Source organism: Chinchilla lanigera, unplaced genomic scaffold (assembly GCF_000276665.1).
Source record: "Chinchilla lanigera isolate Chin_1 unplaced genomic scaffold, ChiLan1.0 scaffold00013, whole genome shotgun sequence".
NCBI classification, from domain to species: domain Eukaryota; kingdom Metazoa; phylum Chordata; class Mammalia; order Rodentia; family Chinchillidae; genus Chinchilla; species Chinchilla lanigera.
In genome coordinates, this window is record NW_004955414.1 from 31,929,104 (window position 1) to 31,949,333 (window position 20,230).

The 20,230-nt window shown below is 38.4% G+C and overlaps 1 protein-coding gene across 2 annotated transcripts in view; it reads right to left on the reverse strand.

The window, feature by feature from the left end:
• The window catches only part of Pik3c2a (phosphatidylinositol-4-phosphate 3-kinase, catalytic subunit type 2 alpha), a 103,570-nt gene that overhangs the window by 32,943 nt on the left and 50,397 nt on the right, over positions 1-20,230 (reverse strand). For both annotated transcript variants that reach the window (XM_005380376.2, XM_013512017.1), the window contains exons 7-13: positions 19,818-19,897; positions 19,461-19,524; positions 10,727-10,870; positions 8,306-8,351; positions 8,015-8,225; positions 5,259-5,381; positions 3,255-3,422 (exon numbers count right to left, since the gene is read on the reverse strand). In XM_005380376.2, coding sequence (XP_005380433.1) covers positions 3,255-3,422; positions 5,259-5,381; positions 8,015-8,225; positions 8,306-8,351; positions 10,727-10,870; positions 19,461-19,524; positions 19,818-19,897 — 836 coding nt within the window. The remainder of the gene's footprint in view (positions 1-3,254; positions 3,423-5,258; positions 5,382-8,014; positions 8,226-8,305; positions 8,352-10,726; positions 10,871-19,460; positions 19,525-19,817; positions 19,898-20,230) is intronic.

The window sequence follows — 20,230 nt, forward strand, 5'->3', positions numbered from 1 at the left end:
GCCATCTTCCCCAAAGAATCCCTAATATATAGTTTTGTATACTAGTTTCTACTGCATCAACCAAAAAGGCACACACTCTTTGTGCTACCTCTCTGTGATATTATGATTAATCATTTTATTTCTGGCCTGTCAGTAAAGCATCCACTATAAAATTCCAGAAAAGCCTAATGGTTCTAAAACATTGATGATGTAACTACGCTCCCACTGGACATTTTTAGCTGTCAACTAGGGGAGCGCTACTGGCATCGAATGGGTAGAAACCAGAGGTTCTGCACAACACCCTAGAATGCACACCAGCAGTCTCCTAAAGGAGGAAGCCAGGTAAAAAACAACAAAGAATCATCTGACGAAATTTGTCAACAGTGCTGAGATTAAGAAACTTTGGCTTAAATGTGTGATGTTAGTAGGGGATGAAAAAAAGTAATACTTTAATTAATCACTCCTCTATCACTTAGACTTCTTTTATAAAAAATTTTTGCATCAAAATTTGGTGGCCCTGAGATAATGGAAAGGCAGACTAAATGCTTAATTGTTTATTTACCAGTTTTCAGAAAAATGAGTTAAAAGTTCATTTGCACTGACAGGTCTCCGAAGCGCTATGGAAGTTATACACTGAACAGATATTACAAGGAATTGTAAGACCAAAATTACCGAATCACTATCACAGTATGTTATCTGAACGAGATTATTAGTATTTTTTCTGTATGAAGTAATATAAAATCATCTTCCCTCTTTAGTTTCTGGGGGAGGAGCTTTTTTGAGACAGGGTCTCACTATATAGTTCAGGCTGGCCTTTTAACTCACTAGGTGCCCAGACTGGTCTCGAACTCATGACAATCCTCCTGACTCAGCCTCCTAAGTGCTGGTATTAAAGGTATGTGGCACTATGCAAAGTTGTCTCTTAATTTGTGATTCTTTCTTGAATGTGAAGTTCCAACATAACCTAGAAGTACTGAACTACTTAGCAGTCTTAAACCTAAAAACATCTATTAACTAGAGGATTGGATGCAAATTATTTAAAAGTCTAATCTATCTGATCTTATTTTATCTAATCTATTCTATCCTATCTGTCCATACTGGGGATTGAACTCAGGACCTTCACACTGAGCTACATCCCCAGCCCTTTTTAGACACAATCTTACTAATGTGCCCAGGTTGGGCTGAAATTTGGCAATGCTCCTGCCTTGATTCCAGGGATTATAGGTGTGTAGCACCATGCTTGGTTCACGTCACTTTATAATCTCTTGAATTATGAAAGAATGTTATATCATTCATCTAAAAAAAAAGTTCACCAGACCACAAAAGTGCAAAAGATGATAGTGTTCAAAACTGATTTACTGTATTTATAAAAAATCAGGGCCAGGGATATAGGTCAGCGGCACAAGCACCTGCCTGGCAAGTGCAAGGTCCTGAGTTCAATTCCCAGTACCCACCCCACCCCTCAAAAAATGATAACAATGGAATTACATTTAATTTTCCCATATAACTATTCTCTAATACTAATTTACCAAAAAGAACTGAGAACATAATTCTTCTCCTTCATAGTACCAAGGATGTCAATATTCTGTTTGCAGAAGTTATGGATTATATTTAATTAAAGGTTTGAAATACGTATCATTAATAGCAATCTCTTCAACTGCTTTTCTCTAGTTTTTGATGTTTTGGAACTATGTCAGGTACCAAATAAAACATTAAAATGACAAAGAGATAGTTAAAAAAAAAAAAAGCTTATACTGCCTCCTCAAATATGAAGGATGTAATTATAACCAATATTTCTCATTTAAGTATATAGGAAAAGAATACATCCAGATCAAAATATGTGAAGTGAGGGCTGGGGATGTAGCTCATTGTAAAGCACTTGCCTAGAATGCCCAAGGCTCTAGGTTCACTCCCCAATATTGAAAAAAACAAAAGCGTGAAGTCAGTGTTTTGAACATATGTAATTTCAATAAGTGATTACTAAAAAAATCAAACCGTTTTGCTACTTAAGGAATAGTTGGGAGGCTGAGGCAGGATGACTGTTGCAAGTTCGAGACCAGCCTGGGCTACAAAGTGAGCTCAAGGCCAGTCTGAATTGCATATCGAGACCTTGTCTAAAAAAGTTAAAAAAAAAAAAAAAAGGAAAAAGTAGATTCAGAGAATACTTTCAATCTTAAATTAAAAAAAGATCCATTATTAAATCATTTCCCAAAATGTCCCATGAATATGATGCTTCAAAAGACACATTCTATAACAACAAAAAAAAGTGAGGGTATCAAGTAAGTTTGAGAATGTCAATATAGGATAATACTTAAGAACACAGATCCTGGAGCTAGAATGTCTGATTCAAATCTCAATTACTATGTAAGCACCAAGAAGCAAGGCACTTAATGTCTGTCCCTTGGTTTCCCACTCTGTAAATGAAGATAATAACAGTATCCTCCTCATCGTTATTGTGGGGGAATGTACGGATACATGTACAGCACTCCGATAAAGCCAAGCACATAGTAAGAAGGGCTATATAAGTGTTTAGTATTGTAGTGAATATATTACTATAAAGTGGTTAAACAGGCTTCTTGATTACAGAACTTTAGATATGCTTTCAACACATTCATGTTGCAGAACATTCTCATGTACTATATGTAATAAATTCCAAATTTATTATTTTCTTTTCTCTTTTTGCATGATCTTATTCCAATGGCTATTCCTTTAAACTTTATCTATTAGAGAGATTTCTTTACCCTTAAGGCTATGGAAAAGAATCCCAGAATAGGTTTTTGACACATATAGGACCTTTGGAGAATAAAGACCAGAAGCCCAAGACAGTAAGGCGACAGACTAGTCTGGTAAAGATAATTAACAAAGGGAATAATGTCTATCTGTAGTCTCAAACTGGAGAAGTATAGGAAAAGGATGAAAAGAGTTTGTTTATTACTATCAGGGGAACTGACAGTAATGGTATTACTATCAGTTTACATGGTAGTAAACTTTACATGGTATTATATCAGTAATACAGTATTTTACATAAATGACAGTCACTGGATGCTGTAGTGAGTTGCAAACAACCTCCCAAATACCCATACAATGTTTTAGACTACAGCAGAGTAACTGTTTTCCCTTATCTCTCTTTGAACTCATCTCCTCTTATCACACTGGAAAAAACTGCAATAGCTCTATTAGCTCATGTTTGTCATTGTCCTCATCCTATCCTCCAGCCAACTATGGTACGGAGATATGTCCACAGCAACTCACTCTCACAATTCAGTGATACTTACCGTTTAAAATCAAAAAGAGGCAAAGACACTCTGCCCAAAGCTTCTGGCCCCTTTCTCTGCTTATTAGAATCAGGGGAACTTCCACTGCTCTGATTTAAAATTCCAAAAAGAGTAAGATGAAGAAGTGATTCCAATGGCAATTGTGATATCTGGATGGGAAAAATAATTCTATGGGGAAAAAATGTATTAAGAGAACAGATTAGATTGAATATGAAACTTCACTTTAATGAGACTGACAATTTTAGGAATTTCATTTAAATACCCAATACTAGTCTTTAATCTCCTGTAACCTTTAGCTACATAGCAAGTTTGATTAACTTATTCTCTAAGTCTTAAATTTTATTAACACATGAAATTTTAAAGGGTAAGATTTTTGTCTTTAAAAATTTGTATGTACCTTTATTTAAGTTTTACAGTGTCAACTGCCAGGCAAAATAACAATCATTTTTACTTCCTTTAACACAGACTTCAGTAGTGGTGAATCTATGGTACAAGTGCCACAGCTGGCTGTTCACTTCACTAAAAACTCTCAAAGGTTCACTGTAACTGGACTAGATGAATGTCTACGAGAATTTCTGCTCTGGGTTGTTAGTATGCACAAATATACACAAACAGATAGTATGTGTTTTTTTTAAGTCTGAAAGAACGTATGAGATCAACAGTGGTCACTCTGAGATGATGTACTAAAAAAAGGCTATACACCCTTCCACTTTTTGTTTTTAGAGAAACAGGGTATCTGTATGTTTCCCAGACCGGCATTCAATACACAGTTCTCCCAATTCAGCCTCCCAAGTAGCTAGGACTATAGATGTACCACCATGCCTGGCATCCTATGTGCATTTTTGTTGTATTTGTTTGCTTTAATAGACATATTATTTTTGCAACTTAATAATAAAAAAACAGGAAACCATTTAAAACGTGTATAACAAATAATAGAAAGTTCTTTAAATGCCTATATACCTAAGTTATAGTTTTTTCCACTCAAAAACAGTATTTTAAAAGTAGTGACATTGGCCAGGTATGGTGGCACACACCTGTAATCCCAGTACTCGGGAAGCTGAGGCAAGAAGATCACTGCAAGTCTGAGGCCAGCCTAGGCTACCATAGTGAGTTCAAGGCCTCTCTGAATTACATAGTGAGACCCTGTCTCAAAACACAAACAAAACAAAAAAGTTACATTATAAAACATCCTGTACACAGATTTAAGACTTTTTAAATCTATTAATCAAAAGCTAATTTCTTATATATGTCACAGAGTAAAAACTGAAATAAACAATGTTATAAAATACCATCTGTGATAGTTAACCATTGTGTCAGCTTGGTAAGGAATGCCCTACTGATTGGTTTAGCACAGCTCCGGTGTGACTGAATGGATTTAGTAAGACCTACCCTGAGTGTGAGTGGTACCAAGAAATAGGCCTGTAGCCTGAACGGAATAAAAAGGGAAAGAAAGAAGAAGGGCTTGTTTCTCTTTCTTCAGAGGAGCTCTAGTGTTTGCCTTTGCCTTGGATGTCCATCTACTGGCTTCCACTGCAGACCCTTCAGCTGCCTGAGATAAAGTCACACAGGACTCTACAGTGAAGCCTTGGACTTCTGACTGCACCCTTCAGATCTCCAACACACAGACAGCCCTTTAGCAGTGGTCCACATCTGACCGTGCAGGTAGCCACTCTAAGCCTACTTTGTAAATCCATATATATACACTCTGTTCTGTGGTGAGCACTAACTGATACGCTTTCTAGAACTACACGTAAATTTAAACCTTTAATTTGACAAAGCCTAGGAAGAATTAACATGCTATTGTAATTTGATAACACATATATTTGGGCAAGTATTTCAGATTTTTTAACGAGAATCTGTTCTATAGAATCTTACCTAGAAGAGATTTTAAGACTCAGTAAAAATTTAATAAATTTCAATGGAAATGGTAATAATTAAAGCTAGGATGTACACATTAGGAACAGAGCACACTGAAAAAATTAAGAAGTCAAAAATTTCACTTACAGTTCATCCCACTTAATAAGATAGAAGAAATTCTTATAAGTGCCAACCTTCTTTGATTGAATAGGTTTAAAAAGATCCTTTCCATTGTGAGACAGGGAACATACCAAGTAGTATTTTTCGTAACTGAGAAGAAAAAAAGAGTTAATTAATTTGACTTCTATCTTAGTAGTCCAAATTAGCTAATACAAATATTTAGCAGATCTTGCTCCAAAATGACTAATATCTGAAATAAACCGGTCACCATTCACTTGAATTTTTGGAGATCTACTTAAAATTTAACCACTGCAAATTCTATGAAAATAGAAATGTGGAATAGTGAACGAAGTACAAAAGGGAAATATATGTCCCTAAGTGCCAGTCTCTAGGGTACTGCAATGATACCAGCTGGAGAACTGTGGTGTTGTGCTCAGTTACCACCTTTAGATTTTAGATGAATGATAATGAATAGATAATGTATTCACTACCAGGTAAATTAGAGACAAAGACTTTTCATAGGTAGTATTTTCTTTTGCTAAGCTACTGAAAACAGAATCAGCGAAGCATATTAATAGTCCGTGGGCCTGACTTGATCGACCCAATCTTTCTAGTGTATCGGGAGGTTTCCACTATGGGAGTAGATGCTGTTGTACTCTCTCACTAAGGTAGCAATGTCTTAGTGTCAAGCTGCTACAATTACAGAGCTAGTTAGATACAGTAAGCTTTTTTTTTAAGAGACAGGGCTTCACTGTGCACTTCAGGCTGGCCTTCAGCTCACTTTGTTGCCCAGACTGGCCTTGAACTTGTAGCAATCTTCCTGCCCCAGCCTCCTGAGTCCTGGGATTACAGGCATGCACCACCATGCCCGGCCAGCAAGCAGTTTTGTGAGGCAAAATTCTTAGATTTAATAAATCTATATTCTACTGATATTCTAACCTACTAAAAGGTTTATAAGCTAACCACCGTTCATGTATACAATCCACTTATCATTCTAAATATATTCCAAATCTAATCTCCTGGTTCACAAAGTATCTCCAGCCAACTCATCTTAATTCAATTTGTTCCTATTTAGTATTTTAAAACTTTCCATGTTACTAGTTATTTTCTGTATTGTCTTCTCCTGGGTATTTGTTCTCATTAGTGTCTCTAAATTTGCATGTATATATGGAATATGTGGACTAATTGCGAACTAATACCTTCAGATACCAGTAGTAGCCATATAAATTCAAATTCCAGGAAGGCACTGCTACCTTATTTATTGTTGAATCTCTGGTATAAAGAACTATGCTGGCCAGGCATGGTGATGCACACCAGTAATCCAAGCACTTGGGAGGCTGAGGCAGGAGGATCACTGTGCATTTGAGACCAGCCTGGGCTACAAAGTGAGTTCAAGTCCAGCCTGAACTGCAGTGAAACCCTGTCTCAAAAAGACCCAAAACAAACAAAAAAACTGTGTCCACTGATAGTGTTCAGTAAATTTTTTATTTTGGGTGGGGGGTCTTTTTGAGACAGGGTCTCACTATGCAGTTCAGGCTAGCCTTGAGCTCACTTTGTAGCCCAGGCTGGTCTTGAACTTACAGTGATCCTCCTGCCTCAGCCTCCCAAGTGCTGGGATTACAGGTGTGTGCCACCACACCCGGCTAGTAAATATTTATTGACTATTAAAACAACGACTTTCATCTAGGGGCAGTGGTACCTGTCTGTAATTCCAACACTCTGGAAGGCTGAGACAGGTGAATCAAAAGTTTGAACTCAGCCTGGCAACTTAGCAAGACCCTATCTTAACTAATTTATTAACAGGCTAAGATGTAGCTCAGTCGGAAGGCCCTGGGTTCAACCTCTAGTACAAAAAGAAATATAAGAAACTCACTTTCAAGTCATATCCATGTTATTTTAATCTACAGCGCAATTTAAGCAGAGTTTGTTTGACATCTCTTCACTAGGTTTGACCTTCTTTTACATCATTAAACTATTATGAAACTATTTCACTAAAAATATTTATCTCAGGCTATTCAGTTTATATTATTCATTTTCAAGTAAGGTTGGAAAACACTTGCTATGTCTTAAAGGCCTTTACAAAAAAAGGAAAGCCCATATTAAAAATTAAATATAGGAAATACGCTCTTGTGTTCAAAAATTAGCAACCAATTAACTGTGAATTACTAAAGATGGGGAGAAAAAGTTCTGCAATCTCAGCCCATTACACTGTTTCAGATTACAATGGTTCTAAGGCAAAGGCCGGAAAAAAAATCTTTTGTTTTGTTTTGTTTTGCTTTTTGAGACAGGATCTCGCTAATCATCCGGGCTGGCCTTGAACTCCTGGATCCTCCTGCCTCAGCTTGCTAATGCTGGAATTACAAGCATGTACCACCATGCCTGGCAAAAACAGCAATCTTAACTAATTTATTAAACAACATTTGCTATTTTAAGTTTCAAGATGAATTTTTCTGCCCTTTTTGCATGTAGTAAGAGTAATACAAATTACTGATACAGCTTCAAACATCTCCGCAATTTTAAAACTCTGTAATTTTGAAATCTGAAAACCACAAAGGTATTTGGTGATCCTGTATCATCTACTGAACTACCAGGTAACAGTGGTTTCTGATATTTTACAAGATCAGAATTACTTCTACGTAAAGCTGTGCCTGTTTTCTTTCATTTATTTATTTTTTCTTTTTCTTTTGGTACTAGGAATCAGATTCAGCACCTTGCCCTTACCAAGCAAGGTGCTGTGCCACTGAGCTATATCCTGTACATTTTCTTTTTAAACAGTTACTTACTTTGATATCCAGTTACTTGAAATTCCATGTGCAGCAAAAATAGTAAACTGGAGCTGTTCCGTGGCACTCCATGCCTCCTTGATGCTCCTACTACTGTGAGTACAGTCTTCAGGAGTCCTACCAGAATTTGCATGGAGTCTGAGAAGATCGTAAATTGCTGCGGTTAATTGGTCCATGCTCACTTGAACAGGATTTTCAAGATTCAGGGAGCCTAGATTTGGAGAAAATGTTAATGTAATTCTCCAAAAAAGTAATAATTATTGCTAAAATTTAAAGAACCTGAAGACATACCCCCAGGTGAGCTTCTGCCAGTATCTCCTCCAGATAATGACGTCACCTGCACATATACAGACCAGTTAGAAAATGCCCATGATGTAACATAAAACATTTATCTCTGTCTTCAACACATTTAATTAAATGCTATGTCAGAGAAACTCTTCCCAAACTGGGCATGGTGGAATATGCCCATAATCCAAGCACCCTGGGAAGATAAGGCAGGAGGACAGCAAGTTTGAACCCAGCCTGGGGAATTTAGCAAGTCCTTATCTCAAAACTTCAAAACGAAACAAAAGTCATTACAAAGGGTTTGAGATGTAGCTCAGTTAAAAAGCCCTGGCTTCAATCCCTAGTACTGGGGGAGGGGGAGCGTCCCTCTCAAGGAAAATTTCCCCGAAGTGTCTGAAATTACTAAAATGGTAAGTAAAAAATGCAAAAGGACTGGAGGGAGGTAGGACATTTGCCTAACAGTGGTAGGACATTTGCCTAACATATACAAAGTGCTGTATACAACCCCCAATACCACAGATACACGCAGACATACACATATACACAAAGGCCAGAAAAAGGGGGAAACCCTAAATCAAGTAAATATAGGATTTCTTTTTTTTGGTTTTTCTCCGGTACTGGGAATTGAACTCACAACCTTGCGCTTGCCAGGCAGGCACTGCGCCACTGAGCTAAATCCCCAGCCCCAAATATAGGATTTTTAATATCAAGAAAATCAAAGCACCAGCACTTCGTAGGCTGAGGCAGGAGGATCACCATGAGTGAGTTCAAGGCCAGCCTGAACTACATAGTGAGACCCTGTCTTAAAAAATAAAAAGTGAAGCTGAGTGTGGTGTTGCTCACCTATAATCCCAGCACTCGAGAGGTTGAGGCAGAAGGGTCACAAGTTTGAAGGCAGGCTGGGGTACATAGTGAGTTCGAGGCCAGGCTGAACTACATACAGAGATGCTGCCACAAAAAAATACATAAATTTTAAAAAGGTTTTTTTTTTTTTTTTTTTTTTGGTTTTTTTGAGAAACGGCCTTGCTGTGCAGTTCAGGCTGGCTTTGAGCTCACTTTGTAGCCCAGTCTGGTCTTGAATTTGTAATGATTCTCCTGCCTCAGCCTCCCAAGTGCTAAAAAAAAAATCAAAGCAACTGAAAACTACTCTAAAATATAGAAACAAACAACAACAGAAGTGGCAAATATACCAACACAGGATTTTATTTCCCACTCGGTCCTCTTATAATAGCACGATAAGAATATCTTTAAAAGAATCTAGAACTCTTTATTACCATATTTAGCTAAAAAACAAAAAAATAAAAACTTCTGTAATTCTTAAATTTAAGTTGAGCTCCTTCCCAACTACTCTTCACTCTTTTACCTAAACTATAAATAAGAAGAACAGAAACGCCAGAGAACATTAGGACCATAGTTGTTGATAACATCCAAGCAATTTCACATGTAAGCTGAACAGCAGTCATTAAATCCCCATGGAAATGTCATGAGGCAGACCTTTAGTACAGGCTGACATGTAACATAAAGAGAGGGCTTGTAACCTGGCTTCTTCTGAGGTGATCAGTCACGTGTGGTGGCCCCTTGAGGTATGTCCAAAGTACAGTGCCCCCCAGTGGCCATCATGGGCATTTCCATCAAGAGAGAAGTGACAGTTATTAACCTACAGGGCCTCTAAACTCAGTATCTTTTTTTAATTGTATTTTTCATTAGTACATGCACATAATGTTTACATTCCTTGTGGGGAAGTGGTACACATTCATAATACTGCACATCTGAATTCCTTTTTTCATCCCCTTTTGCTTCCCTCCCCCTTCCATCCATCTCGATTCTCTGTTTTTATTTGTCAGAATCAGGAAGGAGGCACTTTGTGAATTTCTTTTTTTTCTTTTTGGTACCAGGAATCAAATTCATGGCCTCATGCTTGCCAGGCAGGCACTGTGCCTCTGAGCTGTATCCCTGGCCCTCTCTGTATCAAGACATGTTCGTAATACTCAATACTTACATTCCTCCTGTGGAGCTGGCACATGCACGTAACACATCTTAATTCTTTTTCATCTTTTCCCTCTCCCTTTTTCCTTCCCTTCCATTTTTTGATCCAATTCCCCTTTTAGAAAGCTCTACTTCCCTACATCCTATCATCTATCTTTTAGTGTATCTATTTTTAAACTCATAGTCAATTAATTTATGCCATAGGTCCTTCTCTACATGTAAAAGGTTCACAGTTTGCCATCAACCTATTCAATGTCAGCTCTTATAAAGCTCTTCCAAGGCAGCCCATCTCTTCAAGGAATCCTCACATAACTGAAGAAATGACCAATTCAAAAGTTTAAGTTCAAAAAAAAAAAAAGTTAAAGTCGTAATATTTTCCTTACTAGAAGGCAAAAACCTCCCAGTTTGATAGGTGCCCACTTAATACATAAAAATACTTACATCAGCACTTTTATTCCTTGGAAGGTTAACTGCTCTCTTTAGCCTCTTCACTGATTCTGTAATAGCAGGAGTCTCTACGCCATCCAAGGCACTGCAGATTTTTCTTACAGCTTTAATTACTTGATCTACAGCTCGGTGCTGGTTCTTTAAAAGTAAAAAGCAAACATAATTATATAAAATTTAATGAGCTGGGTGTGGCAGCACATGCCTATAATACTAGCATTGGGGAGGCTATGCCAGGAGGATTGCCATGAGTTCAAGGACAGCCTCAGCTACATAATGAGTCCCGGTCAATCTGAATTACATAGCGAGACTCTGCCTCAAAAAAAAAATTTCTCAAAAAAAGTCAGAAATTAAAACATTTAGATACACCTATGAATAGGTATTCTCTACCCTTTTTAAAAAAAAAATTTATCATTAGTACAGTATATGTTTTTGATACACAGTAACTACATTCTTCTTGGTGAATTGGTACATATATATATCTTCATTCATTTTTACTCCCCAAAATAATCTCTACTCTGTGATAAAAATGAAAATGAATCAATTATGTCTTATAATAAAGCACTGCCTAGTTAATTTATATTTTGACACAATTATTCACCTGTTATTTCTTTCATACTAGGATCAAAAATAAAAGCAATAAATTAGTAATAAATCACTGTCATTAAAAAAGTTTATACTTGGAAATAATTTCCAAATTTTTCCATTGAAAACAACCTTCCCTCCTGTAAAAAGCTATAGTATAAAAAATTAAATTCTATTTTAAAAAAGCTTCTAAAAGTTTTTATGTTGGTCACATGTAAATAACATGGGGCAAAATCAACTGTCTATAAACTATCTCTTGAAAAGTTTTCTCTAATCCAAAAAATTCCTTGAAGTTGGGCATGGTGGCGCACATCGAGAGGCTGAGGCAGGAGGATCACTATGAGTCCGAGGCCAATCTGGGCTACAGAGTGAGTTTAAGGTCAGCCTGAACTGCATAGCAACACCCTGTCTCAAAAAAAAAAAAAATTATTGAAGACAATTCTTCTGTACAATCCCATTAAAGCTGATTTTACCTGATCCAAAAGTATGCATGTATGAATATGTTTTAAAAAATCACTTACCTGAGAAGGATTTAAAAATCATTCTCTGCTCTTCAGAAGTACAAAGCTCATTTAGAAACATTCTTACAGGGGTGCAATGCAGTTAGAGAAATAACTTCTAATGTTATAGCACTAGTAGGATAACTATGGGACAATTAATTATATACTTCAAAATAGCTAGTAGAAAAGATTTTTAATATTTCCAACACAAAGAAATTACAAATTATTTTAGACAGACATACTGATTACCCTAATTTGATTGTTATACATGTATACATGTATTCAAATGTCATGTTCCATTTCATATGTAAATTATGCATCAATTATAAATTTTTAAAGTACCTTTTAAAAAAACTTACATTTATATATAATGAATTAATTCATAAAATATTTATGTCAAACCTTTATGCCAAGTACTGTTAGAAAGGCTGAAACTCAGTATTATACTATCCTTTAAAAATTTAAATTTTTCCTTTCTTGAGGCTTGGCTACCACACACCAAATGTTCCCCTCACCTTCAAGGTTAAATGAAACCACCTCACTGTCCCAAAGCCCAAGTACTCCACAATTCTCGGGGCCTGTTTTCTACCTTTGCTTATATTTCTGTTTCCTTTTATCTCACCTTTTTGCAAGAATCTTTCCAGTTTGGTTTTTTGTTTTTGCTTTTGTTTTTTTGAGACAAGGTCTTGCTATGTAGTCCAGGCTGACCTTAAACATGTGGAGATCCTCTTTGTTACAGACAGTGACATTAGGCAGAAATATTATAGGCACTCAGACTATGAAGGAGCCAGTGCAGAAGACATACATTCCAACAGTGGGGAGGCACAACCTTTGGGGGCCAGACCTCAAGACAGAAGATGAAGCATATGCACCCACATACTTCTCTCCTAAGGATAAACAACAGTGACTGATATTCTAAACAGGTATCCGTCATGTTGGGAAAGCCAGAGCAAGCCCCTGACCCACCCCTCAAAAAAAAGCCCCTGTTCTGTTTCCTACCCTCTTGCTAAATGACTTCCCCACTTATTCGACAGTACCTGAGCAATTATGCTCATAATCTTATTGGTTGACCATAGTTTTGTCCCATCTCATGCCCACCTTGTGGTTTCCCATTTTTCCCTACCTTGGACCCGCCTCACAACGTGGATTTGCTCTATAAAAATCCCTTGAAAAGGCAGGGCCCTCAGGACCCTGTCTCTCAGACAGGAGTTTTTTTTCCCCAATAAATAGATTCTGCTCTTAACCTCCACTGTTCCTAGAATTCACTGTATTTCAGAGAACACAAACTCGTACTGGATATCTAGCAAGCTAGCAGTTTCTTTCTGCTGTATCACTCTTGCCTCTGCTTCCTGAATGCTGGAAGCACAGCCATGTGCCACCACACCCGGACAAGAACCTTTCCAGTTTTAAGGCTCATGCCAATTCTCTGTTTTGCCTCTTTTTTTTTTCTTTCTTTCTTTCTTTCTTTCTTTCTTTTTCTTTCTTTCTTTCTTCCTTCCTTCCTTTCTTTCTTTCTTTCTTCTTTTTTTTTGTGGGGGGGCATGTTATTTGAGACAAGGCCTGGCTTTGTAGTGCAGGTTAGCCTCAAACTCACAGTGATCCTCCTGCTTCAGCCTTCTGAATAAAGATCTCTGTCAATTTTTTTTAACAGAAGTAAAGTTTTATTAAAGGTAGGAAAAGAAACAGTCTCTGCAGAGTGATTCTGGGCCAAGTAAAAGTAGGAAAAGACATACACACTACAGTGTGAGGGTGGCCTCCATCATTCTCTACTATTCTTCATGTGCCATTTGTCAATGGACTGTCTGTTCTACCCCATCCTTCTTTTGCTCTACTTTGTGATACCAGACCTAGACTTACACTCCTTTACCAGCTGTGACAATGTTAGGTTTTGTCAACAGAGGGCACTGAAGGGACACTCCAAGACAAAAGCAGCAAGACAACCCCAACTGGGCTCTGGTCCTTTTCTTTCATTGACAACTGGTGATCAACTTATAACCCCCAGCTGAACTGAGTAAGGTGGTGGTGGGTGTGGGAGGCCCACCTGGGGATTGTTGCCAACAGCATAAGAGGCAGAACTGGAGAAGGAGAGGCTGGCTATTGGGAGTGGAAAAAGGTTGTTGGGAGCTGGCAGAAGCTGTAAGGAGCTGTTGGTTGCTTTGGAGGAGCTCGTCATGCTGGCTTTCCTGATGAACTTGGCTGTTCTCATCCTCCAAGGAGCTTGGGACCTTGTTGGCACTGAGAATGGCTTTGGTTCACTTTGGGGGAACTCTGGTCCTCACTCTGAGCATCGCTTCCTGGCTCCAGAGGGGAAGGAGGTGCACAGCTCAGTCTTCTGAAGAAGTTTGTTGCACTGGCTTCCCTGATGGGAACTCAGCCATCTTGATCATCAGAGGAGCTCGGGACCTCACTGTTGCTGAGGATGGCTGTGGTACCTTTCGGGGGGGCCCTCTGGTTCTTCTGAGCGTCGCTTCCTGACTGCAGTGTAGATCCCTCAGCCTGCTAGTACAGATCCTTCATCCCACTGGCACAGACTTCCTAGATTCCACCATTGACCTTTGGGCCTTCCCAGTGCAGATCCGTGAAATAGGCCTGCATGAGATATTGTTATGGGCTCTGAATCCAGGTGGATTCATGCAGGACATTATTGTAGGATCTAGGCCCTCAGCTGGATTCTTGGTCTATGTTGTGTGGACAGATTTCCCGCACTCTTCTGTATATTGTTCTCGGGGTGACTATTATAAATAATCATATAAAGTATGTGTCCTGTATTATATTGTTCCCCTTGCAAAAATATTCCCCAAACCAACATAGTACAGGAGCTCAGTGGTCCTCAAAGACAAGCCCTGGCTGTGTCCTCAACCATGGCAACAGTGGCTAAAGTTCTCCAGAAATTTATTTGCCATAGGAAGCCTACTTGTTCCTATGATGGCCATATTCTCTTTAAAAGAGGCTGGGAGTAGGGGAGAGGTCTCATCGTAAGTACTAGAGTTCCTTCACTGTCCATATTTGCATAGCCTAGAGGTAGGTGACTGCTGCTTTTTTGTACCTGTTACTTCTGGATCCCTTAGAATAGGGTTGACAAAGTTTTTCTTTAAAAGACCAAAAGTAAATATTTTAGGCTTTGTAAGCCATATGGTCTATGGAATTCAACTCTTGCCATTAAGGTATGAAGAGTAACACAGATAAGTGATACAAAAATAACTGAGGCGATCATCAATAATAAGGCTTTATTTACAAAACCAGGCAGCAGGCCAAATGTAGCGTACAAGCCACAGTGTATCAGCTCTTGCCTTAGAGCCCCCTTTCCCAATTTCCTAATAAATAAGACTATCTCTTAGTTAACTCTTAAAATTTATCTTCAAATAACTAGTAGTTTCTATTTCTGACTGGCCCACCACTGATAGTCCTTACTACTGATCATTCCCTTCAGTGCATGTCATATTTTTGCTCTGGGTATTTGACTTACTATATTACACCTTATAATAAAAGCCTGTTACATAAATGTCCTAGTATAAGATTCACATTTGCAACCTCAAAAGGTTTCTCTGCTTCTTATACAAAGTACTTGTAAGAAAATCTCACAATCATAGAGATTCAACAGTTCCCAACCTCAGCAGGAAATTCCATGTCACGTATTCCTTTCACCTGCCATTGCTCAGTTCTCTTTCCCATTCCCCTGAAGAGCAGAGTATTACAAACCATTATTCTTCTCTTCAAAACCCTTACTGCCACCCTAATTTCACTTTAGTAAAAGGAGTCAACATCTTACCTCCAAAAACTAAAGATTAGGAACAATAAAAATTTCTGCAGCTTCCCGACCTCCCTAACTATACCCAAGGATGACTCAAAAACTTTTGACCTGAGCAAACTTAAGAATAGAACTATATTTATTAAGGAGAGGTAATGGGGAAGGCCGTGCCTGGGTAGGGGCAGGAGTTAAATGGGGTATTTCTGTACCCTCCTCACTGTTCTGCTCTTAAATTATAGTCTAAAAAGGGGGCTGGGGATTCAGCTCAGTGGCACAGCGCCTGCCTGGCAAATGCGAGGTCGTGAGTTTGATTCCCGGTGCGGGGGCGGGGGGGTTGGTAGTGGGGGGTTCCTGGGGGGGGGGGGGGGGGGGGGGGAGGCCAGGAACAAACCATAGAAAGGGAAGACTGATGGATCAGTCTCTATGAAAAGTAAAGTAAAAACTTCAGTTTTTTATTTCCGAGATGTTATTCATATAAAGGTGCTATAATAGATACTTGAGTCTAGAGTTTAGAGAAAAAGCCATGAGTGGAGAGAAAAGTTTGAGTCACCAGGACAGGAGCAGGTGAGATCACCAACAATGTCAGTCTAGAAAGAAGTCCTAGAACAGAGCCCTGGAAGAATTCTAATGTTTAGCTGTCTAGAAGATAAGGAGATCATAAAGATGAAACCACAAGTGACAGCAAATAAAAGGAATTTAAAAACCAAAAAGGTGATATTCCACAGGCTAAGTGCTTCAAGAAGAAATAACCAATTGCATCAGAAAGTAAAGACAGGAGGAACTACAGAAAGGTTGAGAAAAACCGAGTAAGAACTTAGCACTAGATTCAGGATCATGTAAACGCTTACCTTATTAAATTCTGTTTCAGAAAAGGGCTAATAATCAAAGTCTACTACAGTGGTTCAGAAGAGAATGGGAAGAGAGAAAATGGAAACAACAAAACCAGGTAATTTAGCCAGGTGTGGTGGCAAAGGTGCATAATCCCAGCGTTCAGGGGGCTGAGGCAGGAGAATCACTGTGAGTTTGAAGCCAGCCTGGGCTGCACAAGCAAGTTTAAGACCAGCCTGCACTACGTAGTGAAACCCTGCCGCCCCCTCACCTACAAAAAAAAACAATCAGTTTTGTTGCAAAGAGAATTGAGAAGTGGTATTGTTGACTCAGGATCACAGGATTATGTAGATTTTTTTGTTTATTTTTGTTTTGTTTTAACATGGGTCAACAATAACAACAAACTGGTTTAACTCTTCTCCACTTGCCATGATTTTTTGGGTAATTTCATCCATTCTTATGGTGGCAAGATATCACCTATATTCTGATGATTCCTAAATTTGTTTTCTCCGCCTAGAAATCCTGCACTGAATTCCAAATTCATCTTAACTTTCTGCTCAACAGCTCTATTTGAGCTGAGCAAAGTGGCACATGCCTATATTTTCAGCACCTGAGAGGCTGAGGCAGATGGACAGCCCCAAGTTTGAGGTCATCCTGGGCTAGACAGTGAGTTCAAAGCTAGCCTGAACTGCACAGTGAGACCCTGTCTCAAAACAAACAAACACCCTATGTGGATGCCTAATAGTCATCACAAATGTATCATTTACATTTGAGTGCCTGATCTTCCTCTCAAACCTCTCTTCTCAGTTTTCTACATCTCCTTAGAAGGTAACTCTAAACTTGTAGTTGTTCAGGTGGAAAATCTTGTTACCCCAAACTCTCTTTTCTCGTATTCCACATCCAATCTGTGGTGTGCCTTCCTACCACGAACTTCAAAACATATCCCAGCCAGGCATGGTGGTTCATACCTATGATCCCAGCACTTGGGAGGCTGAGGCAGGAGGATCACCGCAAGTTCAAAGCCAGCCTGGGGTACACAGTGAGTTCAAAACCAGCCTGAACTACACAGTGAGATCCTGCCTGAAAACATCAAAACTGCTGGGCGTAGTGGCTCACGCCTATAATCCCAGCACTCAGATCGTTGAAAGTTCGAGGCCAGCCTGGGCTACAAAGTGAGCGCAAGGCCAGCCTGAAAACTACATAATGAGACCCTGTCTCAAGAAGAACAAAAAAAAAGAAAACAAAAACATCAAAATAAAACATATCCCAGAGTCGAATCCCTTCTCACCACTTCTACTGCTCTCCTGCGGCAAGTAAAACATCTCAACTGTGTCTTCACTCTTGCCCCTCTCCTCAAGGTATTACACTTAAAAAGGCCTAAGAGATCTTGTATGTATTAGGCACACTCTCCCCTTAGGCATTCATACTTAACTGTCGCTTCTTCCAAGAATAGGCCTTGCCCAGAAACCCAAACAGCCTCTCCCCTCTCTCTTCCCCAGTTCTTCACTCCCATTCATCTTCTCAATGAGACCTTCCCTGACTACCTTATTTGAAATTACAATATTACATTCCTATACTTTTCCCTATAGCACCACCTGTAATAACATACTTTTAGTTTATTTTACTGTCCATCTCCTTCAAGTAGACTGTACTCTCTGAGGTCAGGGAATTCTGTGTTTGTTGTTGTACCTCAGCATCTGTAATACTGTGAATGAGGAGATACTCTGTATTTACTGAATAAATGAATACACTGCTATGCTGATAAGAAGGTAGTAACTATCTGGAAGTCTTCCCACCTTCTTTTTTCTCTTCTACTCTACCACCTACCAAAATCTTACCAAATTTTTTTTATCTTGCCTATTTTATCACCCAAATATTCTTAGTCAGTCTCTCCTTCTTTCACTTTCACCTCGTTCATTATCTTTGACCTAAACTCCCATGAAAATCCTTCCTAAGCAGTCTCCATGAAAGCAATTCTGTTGCCCTTAAGTCTAACTTCCACAGTATAGCCAGTTATTTCAGAGCACAGACAAAAATGTCACCCACTCCACCCACTCCACTCTATAGCTACTCATGAGTAAAAACACCTTAAATGACTGTGGCAGAGCTCCGCTAATGTTTCCCATAAAGGGTCAAACAATAAATAGTTTAGGCTTTGCAGGACATATAGTCTCTGTTCCAACTACTCAGCTCTAGTGCTGGAGTAGAAACGCAAATGATAACAGATAATATGAAAAAATAGGTATGGTTGTGTTAAAAACGATTATTTATCCTAACACTCAGAAAGCTGAGGCAGGAAGAATCGCTGCAAGTTCGAGGCCAGCCTGGGCTACAGAGTGAATTTAAGACCAGCCTGAATGCATAGTGAAACCTTGTCTCAAAAAAAAAAAAAAAGAAAGTTATATAAAAATAGAAAGTGGACTGGATATGGTCACCTGACCTAGAAGATAAAGTAAAACTGCTTAACATGAACTGTTATTATTACAGAGCTGGTATAATTCCATATAAGTGTCACAGATGTGTGCTTTGGCTTATACGCCCTTCTCCTCTTCATTTCTGGATGACTCGCACTGCTTAAGAACTGGTCAGGCAGTATCTCTTCTAAGAAGGCTTCCTTGAAGGCTTAAATTGTGTATGGTATCCCAAGGCATCCAAATGTGTACTCTATGCTACATTTATAACACTGAATTAAAATTTTGCTTCAATCCTCCACCACTAGTTTTTTGAGTTCTTGACAGGAAGGAACTAGGTCAATTCATTCATTACCACAACGCCTGTCATCTAGCACAGAGGAAGTAGACAAAATTTTAATTGAACTGCCCTCAATTTTTGAATTCAACTGGGGCTTCTCTCAGTAATGAAGATGGAATGAGAGTTAATATGCAGACTCAAGCATTACTAAGAACTTTGTTAATAAGCTGGGCCAGAAAACAAGGTATCACATACTGACAACAAGAATACAGTTTAAGAAATCTTAAAATATTTACTCTAATGCCAACACTAGCACTTATGAGACAAAAGAAACAAGAAATCTTTAAGCCATTAAACCAAAATATGAATTAAAACTTACTTCAATTTGACGAGCCAGTTCTACTTGGTTGTGGTAAGAATCTAAAAGTTCTTCAACAGGGTGTCTGAAATAAAAGAACAGCTATCATGGCTAAAGGGTACTAAATATAAACAATTGTTTTAATCACCAAAATAAATGTACTCACATCCAAAGTAAAGTTATTATTTCTATTTTTATTTACTTATTTACTTTTGTTTTTTTGAGACAAGGTCTCACTATGTAGTTCAGGCTGGCCTTGAACTCATGGTGATCTTCCTGTCTCAGACCCCGCAAGTGCAAGGATTTCAGGTATGCACTACCACATCTGGCTTCAAAATAAAGTTTAAAAACCTATAAGGAATGTTTTAGATGCTATACCTTGTCATGACTTCTTTATAAGGTTTTTCTATTTGATACAGGTATTTGTTTAAATCCACAGGTGTTTCATCATCTTCTGCCTAAACAAACACATATACACAAAGGTTTACCAAAAAAAAAAAAAAAAAATCCAATGCATTCCATGGTCTTAGTACGAAACTAAATTGACTCTTCAGAACTGAAGATAAAATGGTACCAAAATTAAACATTATGTATTATTGACTTAGAAAATGAGTCAATAATGCTTTAAAGAAAGATCCCTATTTTTTAAATGGAAAATATAAACGCTTTTATATCTAGTTTCTGAGATGAAGATAGCCCTTTAAAGCAAATCAGGATGGGGACCAGATGGAGAAGAGATCATCTGAATTTCTCTTTTATTTTTTCTCATTATAACCATGTTCCTTCCCATT